Source organism: Anabas testudineus, chromosome 15, assembly GCF_900324465.2.
Source record: "Anabas testudineus chromosome 15, fAnaTes1.2, whole genome shotgun sequence".
In the NCBI taxonomy this organism is placed as follows: domain Eukaryota; kingdom Metazoa; phylum Chordata; class Actinopteri; order Anabantiformes; family Anabantidae; genus Anabas; species Anabas testudineus.
In genome coordinates this window covers 21355033-21370731 of record NC_046624.1, presented here as the reverse complement: position 1 = coordinate 21370731, position 15699 = coordinate 21355033, and the positions used below count along the sequence as shown (strand labels likewise).

At 43.4% G+C, this 15699-nt stretch overlaps 2 protein-coding genes across 3 annotated transcripts; one reads left to right on the top strand and one right to left on the bottom strand.

Annotated features, from left to right (window-relative positions):
- Positions 1-1266: 1266 nt before the first annotated feature.
- Positions 1267-8044, top strand: aifm2 (apoptosis inducing factor mitochondria associated 2). Of its 2 annotated transcripts, none has more exons than XM_026354437.1 (9): positions 1267-1608; positions 4394-4632; positions 4762-4877; positions 5097-5216; positions 5488-5580; positions 5884-5992; positions 6091-6243; positions 6969-7169; positions 7433-8044. In XM_026354437.1, exons 2-9 carry the CDS (start codon positions 4458-4460, stop codon positions 7582-7584), a joined length of 1119 nt encoding a protein of 372 aa, XP_026210222.1. In that variant the 5' UTR covers positions 1267-1608; positions 4394-4457; the 3' UTR covers positions 7585-8044. The 2 variants fall into 2 exon arrangements, with proteins under 2 accessions (XP_026210222.1, XP_026210221.1); XM_026354436.1 differs by having other exon boundaries at positions 1268-1608; positions 4428-4632.
- A 146-nt stretch (positions 8045-8190) lies between these two features.
- On the bottom strand, positions 8191-14983 carry LOC113158510 (elongation of very long chain fatty acids protein 6-like). Its single transcript, XM_026354440.1, has 4 exons — positions 14709-14983; positions 13142-13273; positions 12095-12246; positions 8191-10157 (listed from the first exon to the last, which is right to left on the bottom strand). The coding sequence occupies exons 1-4, from the start codon at positions 14807-14809 to the stop codon at positions 9724-9726; spliced, it is 819 nt and encodes a 272-aa protein (XP_026210225.1). The 5' UTR covers positions 14810-14983; the 3' UTR covers positions 8191-9723.
- Positions 14984-15699: the final 716 nt, after the last annotated feature.

The window sequence follows — 15699 nt, the reverse complement described above, 5'->3', positions numbered from 1 at the left end:
CTGTAAAAGAAAGAATCATTTTCGTAAATCACTGATGATTTATCGAGTTCATTTTCTAACCACAGATGACCCACATAGGTCGGATTTTCTATTTCTAGAGACATATTCACTGCTGTAGTAGGAAACAAAGCACTAACCAAAATACAAGAGTGGAGTTTTCCAACTTTGTGGTGTTGAGAATAGAATAAATAAAATAATTACAACTAACTTTACAACAAACTTTAACTTGATCAATGAAGAAACTAAATAATGGATGAATGAAGCACATACATAACCAAGAAACACACCAACAATTTTACTTAATGTACTGACAAGAATATGAACACAAAGCCGAAATTATTATATAATATATATAATATATTTTCTATTTTATCTTTATAGCCTGATTCTATTTTACTGCATATGAAAAGTACGAGTTAAAATTATGTCTGCTGTGTCACTCTTAAGACAAACGTTTCAATTTGAACACATTCACATATTATTTTCCAGCCTCACACTGAGTCACTTTAGTATCTTGATGATGCTCTGAAAGTCAAAAAAACTGATGGAGCAGAGTGGAGCTGAGCCGATGGATGGTGCTGCTGACACACACCGGTGAAGTTTACTTTAACACCGGAGGGGGCAGAAGTACTTTTTAGTAGTAACAGTACTTTGATGAGGAAAGTTATCTACATGACAAGAAGTTCAACTTCAAATTAATTCAGTACACACTGTAAAATGTACTTTCAATCCAGAGGTATGGATACTGACAGTGGTTTCTCTTAGTAAGTATTTTAACCAGTGTTGAATTTGATGCTGTTGATAACATGAATGTTTGAGTCTAGTCTAGATTTGTTCCACATGTGTCTCACAAATCAGGTTTCAGCCAAAATCCAACATGTTCAGAGTTGTTAATCATGACACCAGAACCCAAGAGACCAAATTTAAAAGTTCCTTAACCCTGAACTGGTTCACGGTAACGTGTTACTACTGCTGCAACACAGACTGAAGTTAAAGACACTCATTCCTCAAGGTAACTTAATAATAATAATAATAATAATAATTATTATTATTATTATTATTATTATTATTATAGTTATTATAGTTATTATTATAGTTATTATTATTATTATAGTTATAACATGTACAACTCATATAAAAGTTCCCAAACCTGTCCTACAAAAGATCTCAATGTGACATACTGATTAAAGTTTAAAGACAAATTCTCCATGTTGAAACACTGAATAATTCATAATTCAGAGTGGCCTTCAATGCCTCACACAACAAGAATAACAAGAAATTAAGCTGAGTCACTTGAAGTCAGTAAGTAGGAGTGAAGTCAGCTGGTCTGATTGTTATTTAGTAAAAACCCTTTTGGACATCACTGCACCAACTTACTGACATTAAAAAAATTTAAACAAAAATATGCTTTGTGTATGATTTCACTATTTCCTGCAGCACTTGAAAGCAGCAGCGGGGCCGAGCTGTGATTGGTGGAGAGCTGGTGTCGTCAGAGAGGCGTTCAGAGGGGGAAACCTCCTCAGGAAATCAGAAACGCTGATTCACGACAGCGTGAAGACTGAGAACACGGTCCGAACTCAAACAGTCCAACTTTTCTACCTGCACCAGGTGAGTCCACGTCCTGTTTGTGTTGTTTCAAATCAGAGAACAAACTGACAAACGCGTAGTTGTCATTCGGTCCGAATTACGACTTAAAGTACCGTTAATGGTGCAGGAATTGGAGCGCTTCAGAACTTAACTGAGAATGATCAGGTTTTTTAGTTATCTTCAGTATCACAGTAATTTGCTGACAGTCACTCTGTAATTCAAATAGTAGAAAGTACAAATCAACTGTTAATAAATAATCCGGCGTAGTTAGTTTTCAAGAATAAAACAAATAGGACTAAAACAACGAGACTCAATATGTAGCTAACAACAATATAAAGTTAGGTAACTCCTGAGGCCGGAACCTGAACGCTTCACAACTTCATCAGGTTGTTAAGAAGATTTTTATTCTAATTTTTAAAGCAACTCACCAACAACTGTTGTATGTTGTCTGACACACACAGCAAAAGTGTAACTTGATGTTAAACTACAAAGCTGCTATGAACCACATGACAGGACACAAGCTGCTGCCCACGGTGTAGTTCACTGTTCTGATGGAAACGGGAAACCTCAGCATTTACTTACAGTTTGAAACTTTAAATATAAGAAAAATTAGTTTTTAAATTTACTAACATTGACTGTGCAGGGAACGCTCTCTGAATGAGTCTGATATCGAATAAAACATTTAAACCTGTTGATTCTCAGGCAAATTATTTACTTGTAATTATGAAATAGTACTTTACTTGTGTAGTGTAGTATTATAATACCACATTGTAAAAGTACTCAATTACATTTAAAAGTCCCGTATTTAAAGTGTTACTTAAAAGTACTTTCACTACAATGTAGTAATGCAAGCCCATATTTTTTAATTATTCCTTAATTAAACATTTGTTACATTAGAATCCGGCATTTAAATGGTTATGTAAGTAAAATTACCTTATAGTTCTACAAATTGTCACTTAAGTGTTTTACCTTTACGTACTACTAAAAAAACTTTACTTTTCAATGTAGTATTATAAGACAATGCTATAAAAATACAGAGTTACAACTAAAATTCCTGCACAAAAGTTTTTACTTAAAATCAAGGCAGTAATATCAGGAAACTGTACTAGGTAAGATAAAAGTATTAATTTTCTAATTAATATTATTACTATTAGTTATAATTATTAATAATTATATAGTATTATTAATAATTATATGTCTTTATTGTATCATTATTATTATTATTATTATTGTACACCTTTTGGTGTAAACCAGGTGTGTGTGTGTGTGTCCACAGAGACTATAAACCAGGTGTGTGTGTCTGTGTCCACAGAGACTATAAACCAGGTGTGTGTGTGTGTGTGTGTGTGTCTGTGTCCACAGAGACTATAAACCAGGTGTGTGTGTGTGTGTGTGTGTGTCCACAGAGACTATAAACCAGGTGTGTGTGTGTGTCCACAGAGACTATAAACCAGGTGTGTGTGTGTGTGTGTGTGTGTGTGTGTGTCCACTAGACTATAAACCAGGTGTGTGTGTGTGTCCACAGAGACTATAAACCAGGTGTGTGTGTGTCCACTAGACTATAAACCAGGTGTGTGTGTCTGTGTCCACAGAGACTATAAACCAGGTGTGTGTGTGTGTCCACAGAGACTATAAACCAGGTGTGTGTGTGTGTGTGTGTGTGTGTCCACTAGACTATAAACCAGGTGTGTGTGTGTGTCCACAGAGACTATAAACCAGGTGTGTGTGTGTCCACTAGACTATAAACCAGGTGTGTGTGTCTGTGTCCACAGAGACTATAAACCAGGTGTGTGTGTCTGTGTCCACAGAGACTATAAACCAGGTGTGTGTGTCTGTGTCCACAGAGACTATAAACCAGGTGTGTGTGTGTGTGTGTGTGTGTCTGTGTCCACAGAGACTATAAACCAGGTGTGTGTGTCTGTGTCCACAGAGACTATAAACCAGGTGTGTGTGTGTGTGTGTCTGTGTCCACAGAGACTATAAACCAGGTGTGTGTGTGTGTGTGTGTGTCCACAGAGACTATAAACCAGGTGTGTGTGTGTGTCCACAGAGACTATAAACCAGGTGTGTGTGTGTGTGTGTGTGTGTCCACTAGACTATAAACCAGGTGTGTGTGTGTGTCCACAGAGACTATAAACCAGGTGTGTGTGTGTGTCCACTAGACTATAAACCAGGTGTGTGTGTCTGTGTCCACAGAGACTATAAACCAGGTGTGTGTGTGTGTGTGTGTGTGTGTGTGTGTGTGTGTGTGTGTGTGTGTGTGTGTGTCCACAGAGACTATAAACCAGGTGTGTGTGTGTGTGTGTGTGTGTGTGTCCACTAGACTATAAACCAGGTGTGTGTGTGTCCACTAGACTATAAACCAGGTGTGTGTGTGTCCACTAGACTATAAACCAGGTGTGTGTGTGTCCACTAGACTATAACCAGGTGTGTGTGTGTCCACTAGACTATAAACCAGGTGTGTGTGTGTCCACTAGACTATAAACCAGGTGTGTGTGTGTCCACTAGACTATAAACCAGGTGTGTGTGTGTCCACTAGACTATAAACCAGGTGTGTGTGTCTGTGTCCACAGAGACTATAAACCAGGTGTTTGTGTGTGTGTGTGTGTGTGTGTGTGTGTGTGTGTGTGTGTGTGTGTGTGTGTGTGTGTGTGTGTGTGTGTGTGTGTGTGTGTCTGTGTCCACAGAGACTATAAACCAGGTGTGTGTGTGTGTGTGTCCACAGAGACTATAAACCAGGTGTGTGTGTGTGTCCACAGAGACTATAAACCAGGTGTGTGTGTGTGTGTGTGTGTGTGTCCACTAGACTATAAACCAGGTGTGTGTGTGTGTGTCCACAGAGACTATAAAGCAGGTGTGTGTCCACCAAGATGGGGAGCCAGATGTCTCAGGTGGAGGGGGTCCATGTGGTGGTGGTGGGTGGAGGGTTTGGAGGCATTGCAGCCGCTCAGGATCTGAAATCTCGAGGACTAGACTTCACCCTGATTGACATGAGAGACGCTTTTCACCACAACGTGGCCGCGCTGCGAGCCTCTGTACAGCCTGGTAACAGCCGCTCAGTAGTTGAATCAGCAGTTAAATTTTTCTATGTTTGTTTCATATTTTCATGTTTCATAAGGTTTTTTTTTTTCATTTTATTTTGTATATTTATTTAATTTCATGTCCTGTCTGCAGGCTTTGCTAAGAGGACCTTCATCCCTTACGCTGAGACGTTTGGAGACAGTTTTGTTCAGGGTCGAGTGGAGCGAGTCGAGACCGACAGGCAGACGGTCGTCCTGCAGGGAGGGAGGGTGAGGACGAGGGAGGAGGGGGGAGTTTCCTGAGAGTGCAGACTAAATGTAAAAACTGAAGAATACGTCACCCCGATGACAGCGAAAGCAAATCAGTGCAGTTTTACAAACTACCACTGTATGTGTAGGTTCCTGAGAACAGACGGATCAGTAGAGTCCTGAATCCTGCTGCTGTGTCCCTGAAAAGTAAATGGTCCACTGTGATCCTTTGTGCTGCAGGAAATCCAGTACTCCCACCTCATCCTATGTACTGGGACGGATGGGCCATTCCCAGGGAAGTTCAACACGGTGGCATCGTATCAGACCGCTGTGCAGGCGTACGAGGACTTTATCAAACAGGTACGAATACCGAGGTCCCAGAGAACCACTTCATTACTGTCCATGTGTCCAGCACCGTGATTTCATTCATATACAAATACACACACCCTACTTTAGTCTTACTGCTACAGTAAAACTAACTTGAACTTGAAGCACGCAACTTTAGAGCTGCTCAGTGAGACACACACACAGTCTCTCATTTGATAGGGAGGTCATTCAACTTTGTCTAGCAGAAAGCAGACACGTGTGTGAGTGTCCTCACAGCTGCAGTAAGACCAGCGTGTGTGTCCAGGTCCAGGCTGCAGACTCGGTCCTGGTGGTTGGAGGAGGGTCGACCGGTGTAGAGATGGCTGCTGAGATCAAGACGGAGTATCCAGACAAGAAGGTGACCAGATCAGAGTAGCACAGTCACCCTGTGACCTCTGACCTCTTACCCATTGAGTTTTTTATCTCAGAACAGTCGGCCTCTAATCAACACGTCAGGACGGACATTAAACCAACTTCACTTAGAGGGGTCTGTGTTTCAGCAGCTCAGTTCTTAAGTATAATACTGTAGTATTAGCATAGTAAACTGCTATACTAGTAGTACGTTAAACTCCTATACTAGTAGTACGTTAAACTGCTATACTAGTAGTACAGTAAACTGCTATACTAGTAGTATGTTAAACCGCTATACTCTTGTTTTCAGGTGGTTCTGATCCACTCCAGAATCGGGCTGGCTGACCCAGAGCTGCTGTCCAGCGTGCGACAGCAGGCCAAAGAGGTTCTGCTGGAGAAAGGAGTGGAACTGCTGCTGGGTACAAAGACCTGCTTTAACATGCAAACGGGTCCAGTTTTCCTCAGTGGGACCAGGTTCTGTTGGACTTCGTTCTGAACCGGCTGCTGTGCGTTTCAGGTCAGAAAGTGTCCAACCTGTCGGAACTGCAGCTGAACGTCACACAGAAGAACATGAAGGTGTCCACGGACAAAGGAGAAACAATCGAGACGGACCTGATCATCTGCTGCACCGGACTCAGGGTCAATGCTGCAGCGTACACCTCCGGACTGGGTGAGAGAGAGACAGACAGACAGAGAGAGAGAGAGACAGAGAGACAGACAGAGAGAGAGAGAGAGACAGACAGACAGACAGAGAGAGAGAGAGAGAGAGAGAGAGACAGAGACAGAGAGAGAGAGAGAGACAGACAGAGAGAGAGAGAGAGAGAGAGACAGACAGACAGACAGAGAGAGAGACAGAGAGAGAGACAGAGAGAGAGAGAGAGACAGACAGACAGACAGAGAGAGAGACACAGAGAGAGAGAGACAGAGACAGAGAGAGAGAGAGAGACAGACAGAGAGAGAGAGAGAGAGAGAGACAGACAGACAGACAGAGAGAGAGACAGAGAGAGAGAGGGAGACACTCAGGTACTTTTGAAGTACTTCAGTACTTCCTTCTTCTCCTCCTCTCTATGATGCAGTAATACCTGTTAAATTACTCAACTACTGATACTTTTGTACTTTTACTCGTCTAGTTTCCAACACAGTACTCTCAACTGGTACAGAGTATTTCTGCTGTAGTATTGTTGGAGGAGTACTTCATTATGTAGCGGGTTTCTCGCAGTGACTGTTGTTGAATCGGAACATGTGAGACTTGTGAGGGTCAAAGGTCGAGTGTGATGATGAATCTGATAAGCTGATGTCTCTCGGACTTTGACTGGTCCAGATGATCAGGGACCTTCTGTTCTCGTTCCACTGACTCCGGTTCTACAGAATCAACCAATGTTTGTCTCCTGACAGGCGGCAGCATGACCGACAGCGGAGCTCTGAAGGTCAACCAGCAGCTGCAGGTCGACGGTTTCAGCAACGTCTACGCCGTGGGCGACTGCAACAACATCGACGAGCCCAAGATGGCGTACCACGCTGGGCTGCACGCCGCCGTCGCTGTCAGCAACATCTCCAACAGTCTGAGTGGGAAGGAGCTGACGTCCTATCAGACAGGTAGACGCACCTGTTGCAGTTGTCTCCTATCAGACAGGTAGACGCACCTGTTGCAGTTGTCTCCTATCAGACAGGTAGACGCACCTGTTGCAGTTGTCTCCTATCAGACAGGTAGACGCACCTGTTGCAGTTGTCTCCTATCAGACAGGTAGACGCACCTGTTGCAGTTGTCTCCTATCAGACAGGTAGACGCACCTGTTGCAGTTGTTTGTTTTTGTTTGGTTGCTTGTTAATTGATGCTGATTGCTCTTGCTGGTTGCTAGGTAACATCACTATGTTGCTGGCGATGGGCCGAGACGACGGCGTCGGTCAGTTCAACGGGCTGAAGTTGCCTCGTTGCCTTGTTGCTCTGGGGAAGAGTCGAGATCTGTTGCTGTGGAAAAGTTGGAGGGAGATGAAGCAGAAACAACCATGAAACACACGCACACTTCCTACACCTGTGAGGACCATCGTCACACAAACATATGGCTGAGTTTTAGTTGCCGGTTGACAACCGGGTTGCTAGGTAACGTCACCAGGTTTCCGACTGACAGATGAAGCAGACGAGTTTTCACACGTTATTGTGAATTAAAGTAGAAAAATCAGTGAATAGTTCATTTAGGTGTTTGTTAGTCTCACAGGTAGAAAAGGCCCTGGTCATTTTATTAGGTACCTGCACAGGTCACAGGTCGTGATGAAAAGATGTAAAGGTCAGAATTAATGTGAATGCACTGCTGCTGCTGTTGTACTGGACTGTGGTGAAAGGAGACGTTGAATAAAGGGGATCTCAGTCCAGATGTGTGACCTACATTAGTTGTTGGATTGTACAGGTGCACCTAATAAAGTGGTTAGTGAGAATCTTTCAGGTGCTCAAACTTTGCGTTTTTTTTTTTTTTTTTTTTAACTGTCAGATTTAACTTTTGTAAAAATATTTGTTTTGTAGATAAACTCGAACTTTTCTGTTTCCTCCGTTCGGGACAAAGCTTCAGTCATTTTCCTGCTGGTTTTATGAAGCTGCATGAAGAAACTGTAATAAGGCAGATTTAGAAACAGCATCTTTATTAAATCTTTTCCTGACAATAAATAAAGTCTATAACAAGAACATCTGTGTTCATTCAGAAACGTATTGTGTGTTCACACAGAAAACGTTGCTGTCGTCATTTCTCACGTTACAGCGTCAACGCTGCTCCAAACTCGGACAAACATTCACCATCGCACACAGGAAAGTAGGATTTAAACAGACTAAACGTTTCCACACAGCAGCTTCAGTCAAACTAAAATCAGCTGTGACTGGTCAGAGTCTGTTCAGCTGATAAATCCAGCCCATCAGTCAGCAGGTCTCCCTTAGTTCCTCAGCTGATAAGTCAAAGTCTTTGGATGGAAAAACCTCAAACCGACAAACCAAAAAACATCAGACGTTTGTGTTAATGTCAGTTTTCTGCTTCAGTGTGTATCATACTGGGAGAAACACGTCATTGATCATTACCGTCCTAACGGGTTTGATCTTTGTCTAAAAACAGATTATTGTGACATGTTAATTAACAGGAGCCCGGTAACTAGGAAACATGAGAACTAGTAGTTTCATCAAATGGCATCAGAAGAAGAAACTCAACTAATTTCACAGTAACTACATCAACTACAGCTTCCTCTACAGCACAGAACTAAACCAGTGTCAGAGTGAAACTTAATTTAATAATACATTTTAATTTACTTAATGGAAAGAAAATCGTGTTTCAGGACGACGACACGTCAGTGACAACACAAAAAAGTGACATTTCATGAAAACTTTATGCTGTAGAGGAAAAAAATAAATAAAATAAACTTTAGAAAGATTTTACTTTTCAACCATTAATATTAATATTTTCAGATCAACTCAGACAAAACTTGTTTATGTTTTAGTTTCAAGTTGAACATAAATTAACAGTTTACTAGAAAATTAGTTTTTATCATTTTGCTGACAATCTGTTGGTTTCATCTTTTTGCTTGTTGGTTCAGTTGCTTGTTTTTCCTGTTTGGACCAGAATCTGTGAACCCTCTGGTCTCATTAAGAAAGCGTTAAATGGTTCCTAATTAAATGGATTCATTCAGATTCTGACGATACATGGAGTGTCTTCCTGTGTCCAGTTCTGCAAACAGCTGATTGGCTCCTCACTGATGATGTGAATGGACACACCTGGTGAGGAGGTGAAACCAGTTAAACCAGTAAGGGGGAGCCTGGGAGTGTCCGTTGTCATCAGCCTGCTGGAATGTGATGGGGTAGAAACTTCCAGACCGACGTGAACCAAGTGAACATGTGTTCAACGATTTAATGTGAATCAGGTTTGACCACAATCTGAAACAGAAGCTGAGCAGCCAGAACAACAGTTTCTACAGGCCGGTTAATGGATCAGTGAGTATCTGCAGCTTCCGACATGAAAGAAGAAAAGATCAGCTGTGGTTTTATGGACCAGATGATTTTTAGTAGCAGTGAGTGCAGCCTGCGACTCACTTCAGGAAACAAGTTTGAGTCTGAGGTTTTTCCATCCTGACGTTCTGATCTGAGAAAAACGACGTCCCAACCCAGTCCTGACCCGATCTACTCTGTCTTGCTGGTCTTGGTGTCGGCGTAGCAGCGGCGCAGGTACGTCTGGTAGAAGAAGTTGGAGAAGAGCAGCAGGTAGCTGAGGTACATGAGCGCGGCCCAGGTGACGTTGTCCTCGCGGGAGGGGCAGTCTCCCTGCTGCAGCCAGCGGTACACCAGCCCCGTCACCGTCAGCCCCATGGCCATCTGGGCGATCTGAGCGCTGGTGATGAGCACGGCGAAGGGCCGCGGCACACGCAGGCCGGCTGCACGCGCCGCGTAGTAGCTGTACATGAGAGCGTGCACGGCGTAGTTCATGGTCATGAACCAGCCGCCTCCAGCCACCATGTCTTTGTAGGAGTACCAGGAGTAGAGCAGCACGGTGATGTGGTGGTACCAGTGCAGGAAGAGCAGCTTCTGTTTCCTGAGCACGATAAACGCCGTGTCCCCTGGAGAACACAGAAAAGACACGTTAGACTTCATACATGTCAGCAACGTCACGCCTGAGACGGTTCTACTGAACATTAGAAACCGGATCAGAAACACAGGGAAACTAGGTGGAGGTCTGAATTCATGTTAATCATGTTCTTACCACTAAAACCAGAGAGAGAGAGAGAACCACAGTGAACTACCGAGAACCAGAGAGAGAACCACAGAGAAGTAAGGTGAACCACAGAGAAGTAAGGTGAACTACAGAGAACCACAGAGAACTACAGAGAACCACAGAGAAGTAAGGTGAACTACAGAGAACCACAGAGAACTACAGAGAACCACAGAGAAGTAAGGTGAACTACAGAGAAGTAAGGTGAACTACAGAGAACTACAGAGAAGTAAGGTGAACTACAGAGAAGTAAGGTGAACTACAGAGAAGTAAGGTGAACTACAGAGAAGTAAGGTGAACTACAGAGAAGTAAGGTGAACTACAGAGAAGTAAGGTGAACTACAGAGAAGTAAGGTGAACTACAGAGAAGTAAGGTGAACCACAGAGAAGTAAGGTGAACCACAGAGAAGTAAGGTGAACCACAGAGAAGTAAGGTGAACCACAGAGAAGTAAGGTGAACCACAGAGAAGTAAGGTGAACCACAGAGAAGTAAGGTGAACTACAGAGAAGTAAGGTGAACTACAGAGAAGTAAGGTGAACCACAGAGAAGTAAGGTGAACTACAGAGAAGTAAGGTGAACTACAGAGAACCACAGAGAAGTAAGGTGAACTACAGAGAAGTAAGGTGAACCACAGAGAAGTAAGGTGAACTACAGAGAAGTAAGGTGAACTACAGAGAAGTAAGGTGAACTACAGAGAAGTAAGGTGAACCACAGAGAAGTAAGGTGAACTACAGAGAAGTAAGGTGAACTACAGAGAACCACAGAGAAGTAAGGTGAACTACAGAGAAGTAAGGTGAACCACAGAGAAGTAAGGTGAACCACAGAGAAGTAAGGTGAACTACAGAGAAGTAAGGTGAACCACAGAGAAGTAAGGTGAACCACAGAGAAGTAAGGTGAACCACGAGAAGTAAGGTGAACCACAGAGAAGTAAGGTGAACTACAGAGAAGTAAGGTGAACTACAGAGAAGTAAGGTGAACCACAGAGAAGTAAGGTGAACCACAGAGAAGTAAGGTGAACCACAGAGAAGTAAGGTGAACCACAGAGAAGTAAGGTGAACCACAGAGAAGTAAGGTGAACTACAGAGAAGTAAGGTGAACTACAGAGAAGTAAGGTGAACTACAGAGAACCACAGAGAACTACAGAGAACTACAGAGAACCACAGAGAAGTAAGGTGAACTACAGAGAAGTAAGGTGAACCACAGAGAAGTAAGGTGAACCACAGAGAAGTAAGGTGAACCACAGAGAAGTAAGGTGAACCACAGAGAAGTAAGGTGAACCACAGAGAAGTAAGGTGAACCACAGAGAAGTAAGGTGAACCACAGAGAAGTAAGGTGAACCACAGAGAAGTAAGGTGAACTACAGAGAAGTAAGGTGAACTACAGAGAACCACAGTGAACTACAGAGAAGTAAGGTGAACTACAGAGAACCACAGAGAACTACAGAGAAGTAAGGTGAACTACAGAGAACCACAGAGAACGACAGTGAACCACAGAGAACCACAGTGAACTACAGAGAACCACAGTGAACTACAGAGAACCACAGTGAACTACAGAGAACCACAGAGAACTACAGAGAACCACAGAGAACGACAGTGAACTACAGAGAACCACAGTGAACTACAGAGAACCACAGTGAACTACAGAGAACCACAGTGAACTACAGAGAACCACAGTGAACTACAGAGAACCACAGTGAACTACAGAGAACCACACATCTTGGCCTCGAAGGTGAATTCTGACCTTCGACACCAATGGACTGATTTATAACTTGAACCCGAACTGACCGAGCTCTGGAGCTTTACTCAGGACGAAGGCGTAGGCCCAGAACTTGCTGACGGGTCCGTTGTAGAAGCTCTGATCACAGATGGAGCGTCTGAAGCCGCTGGTGCCCAGAATGTGGAGCATGTAGGAGCCGGTCCGGACCGCCCCGACGATACTGGGAACAGACAAACATTAGGAAACCCATCAAAAACACGGCAGGTGACTAGAACCAGGTCCGGCATCTGGTCCGACTTCACTTGGTCCTAGATCTAGTTTTTCCAACATCTGTCTGGATCACAGGGAACAGTAAAGGAACAACGGAGCACAGGACAAGCTCCTGGACCGACAGCAGCAGAGACTAGGATCTAGGATCTAGGATCTGGGATCCATCCACCGTTTGGACATTTGCATTAATGTAACCCCCTCTCCGCCGGCACCTGTGGGCGAGCTGGACTGTTGAGTTAACCAGGATCTGGATGACTGAGAATGTGCAGACATGCAAACCCAGCTCTGACTCTGTACCGACACCGACAGCAGGGTCTGAAAGTCCACAGAAGAGACCACAGAAGTCAAACCTGCAATAATCAGGACGTGTGAGGATTTAGAGACGAGAACAGAAGCTTCTGATGAGTTGATCAAATCCACCTGAGAGTCGGAACCTGAGTGTTCTGGATCAGACCGAGCTACAGTTCAAACAACTCGACTCGTTTTAAATCCTCAAACTTTGATCATCTCCAGGTCGAATATGTGATTTTCAGTTTTGACAGTTTGAAGTTTGAGTGTTTCAGTACCAGCCCCCCCATGTTGACTGACAGCTCTGCATTGTTCTCAGAGGAGGCAACAGGTGAGCCGACACCTTGACACACAGAACAAACAGAGCTGTTACTATGTCCCCGTGTCTGACAGACGCCAGGTTACCACGGTTTGCTGTTGGTACGTCTGACGACCCGTCAGTCAGGATTTACTGATGTGATCGGCCCTCGTTTACAAGAAGCCAAACAAAGCAGCAGAGTTTGTACAGAATCCATCAGAGTAAATCAGTACAACAGTGATCAGCAGGTGAGCGTTACCTGAAGAGAGCAAGGCAGAGCGACCAGAGGACGAGCGGCCTCCGGAGAGACATCTTGGGTCGAGGCTTCATGTAGAGCTGACCTCCGAACACCAGGGTCATGTACAGGGCGCTGAACACAAACGACTTGCTCCTGCAGGGAAACGAGGTTAAACACCATCAGTGACATCAACACGTTTCAATATGGAGACGAACAGAGAGAGCGCCGCACCAAAGTGCATTTTAATCTTCTGGTATCATACAGTATCATACAGTATCGTATGGTATCTTACAGTATCTTACAGTATCATACGGTATCATACGGTATCATACGGTATCATACAGTATCTTACGGTATCATACAGTATCATACGGTATCATACAGTATCGTATGGTATCATACAGTATCATACAGTATCATACAGTATCTTACAGTATCTTACAGTATCTTACGGTATCTTACGGTATCATACGGTATCATACAGTATCATACGGTATCATACAGTATCGTATGGTATCATACAGTATCTTACAGTATCATACAGTATCATACAGTATCATACAGTATCATACAGTATCATACGGTATCATACAGTATCATACAGTATCGTATGGTATCATACAGTATCATACAGTATCGTACGGTATCATACAGTATCATACAGTATCATACAGTATCGTACGGTATCATACGGTATCATACAGTATCGTATGGTATCTTACAGTATCTTACGGTATCATACGGTATCATACAGTATCGTATGGTATCATACAGTATCTTACAGTATCATACAGTATCTGCTGCCTCCGTGCTCCTACTGGTTAAAGTGCACATTGTGTATTGAAGAAACTAGTTCAGGTGAAAGTTCAGAGTTGGAGAAGTTTAATGTCGTGGGTTTTACAGCCTACACCCAGATTTTTAAACTGTTCTCACTAAGATGAATTTCAAACCACATATTTCTAATCTGTTCCCGACCTTCAGATTTTCCTCCCTCACACACTTTATGATGCTGTAAATTCTTAGGATGGATTCTTGTTGATCTCATCTCCTGAAGACTGAAACCTTTTAATTTCATCCTGAGGAACAGGAAGCTCTGAATGAATCTCGTACATTCCGAGCATACGCAGGTGTGACGTCAGCTCGAGGGGACACACCTGAACACACCTGAACACACCTGCAGCCTCCACACACCAGTGTTACACTGAACTTTAATGTGGTTTGTCCCAGATCTGTGACGGGAAAACAAACCCCCTCTTCAACCCACACATTAGACAGTTCCCCATCCTTCGTATAATTTACAGCGTCAGTGTCACTGAACCATCAGTTAAGGACCAAGTGCTTTTTAACCAGACTCGTTTTACTCAACTGGTTGTGGCCGAATCCATGACGGGACCACATGGATCCCGAAACCACATCCGTGCACATTTTGAACCGTGCACACATTTCTCAGTAACAGAGACATTTTAAAAAACGACGTCTTTCAAAGGAAGTCAGGAGGTGGTGTCCAACAACGGTCACAGGAACACGGAAGCTTTTCAGTTCCGTTCATTAAACCCAGAGTTGGATTAAAGTTCGTTTGTTCGCTCACCAGTTCGCCTGCATCCACTCGATCGCTCCTCTCTCATCGAAGCGCCGCTCGAAGCTGAACTCCGACAGCGGGACAGAGTCGGTGTCGTTCGGCCGCAGCATGGTTCTTCTTCCCGGGGGTGTTGTCAGAGAGCGACGCTCTGTGGTGCTCTGTGGTCCTCGGTGTGTCCTCTGTGGTCCTCTGTGTGTCCTCTGTGTGTCCTCTGTGTGTCCTCTGTGGTCCTCGGTGTGTCCTCTGTGGTCCTCTGTGTGTCCTCTGTGGTCCTCGGTCCTCTGTGGTCCCTCTACACCTGTTTCCGTCCTAATTAAAGCCTATTAGCAGGGGGCGGGGCCTCGCTGCGTCACCTGGAGGGCGTTTCCAGTGACTCATGAATAAAACGTTTAAATAAAGATAAAAACCAACTTCTGTGTTTTTATTCCACGTTCAGACTCATATTATCTGGATAAGTAGCTTAAACAATGAGGTCACGTTGGACAGGTACAGTCCTGTTTAGTTTCAGTTAAATCTGTAATATCAGGTTTTTTAAATCATTTATTTATTTTGTCATCCTATGTGTGATCTCCATGTCGACTGAGCTAAGGACACACGGTACAGCACAGTGATGATGTGATGTTCTGATTCTGTGTCTGTGTGATGAGGACAGTGTGTGTCAGGGGACAGATTCAGTGGAATCAGAGAACACACTGTTTATTCTCCACACTGCGTTTATCTGACAGATAGAGGAAAGAAAAATGTTTTCAAAGCAACCAAACCAAGAAATAAGGCACTAAAGTCTGAATCCATCATTCTGCACTCGATATTTCAAGGGGAACTTTGAACCCTTCTGTCCCTTTATGCAGACACTGTGATATGATTTTATGGATTCAAAGTATTGGTCATGAATAGATTCATCACTTTAACGTTTGATCTAATGATTCTACAGTGAATTAGACTGATGATTGCAATTATTTAATGTATAAACTAAAAAGAGAAATGCAGCACTGCTTTTATT

Bases quoted from the DNA above. Each gene is read 5' to 3' on its own strand.
- LOC113158510 (XM_026354440.1), bottom strand. From the start codon at position 14,809: ATGCTGCGGCCGAACGACACCGACTCTGTCCCGCTGTCGGAGTTCAGC. The intron at 13,274-14,708 runs GTGAGCGAACAA...GTTTCCCTGCAG, and splicing joins GAGTGGATGCAGGCGAACTG to GAGCAAGTCGTTTGTGTTCA. The intron at 10,158-12,094 runs GTCAGTTCGGGT...TGTGTTCTCCAG, and splicing joins GAGTAAAGCTCCAGAGCTCG to GGGACACGGCGTTTATCGTG.
- aifm2 (XM_026354437.1), top strand. From the start codon at position 4,458: ATGGGGAGCCAGATGTCTCAGGTGGAGGGGGTCCATGTGGTGGTGGTG. The intron at 5,581-5,883 runs GTGACCAGATCA...TCTTGTTTTCAG, and splicing joins CGGAGTATCCAGACAAGAAG to GTGGTTCTGATCCACTCCAG. The intron at 5,993-6,090 runs GTACAAAGACCT...TGTGCGTTTCAG, and splicing joins AGGAGTGGAACTGCTGCTGG to GTCAGAAAGTGTCCAACCTG.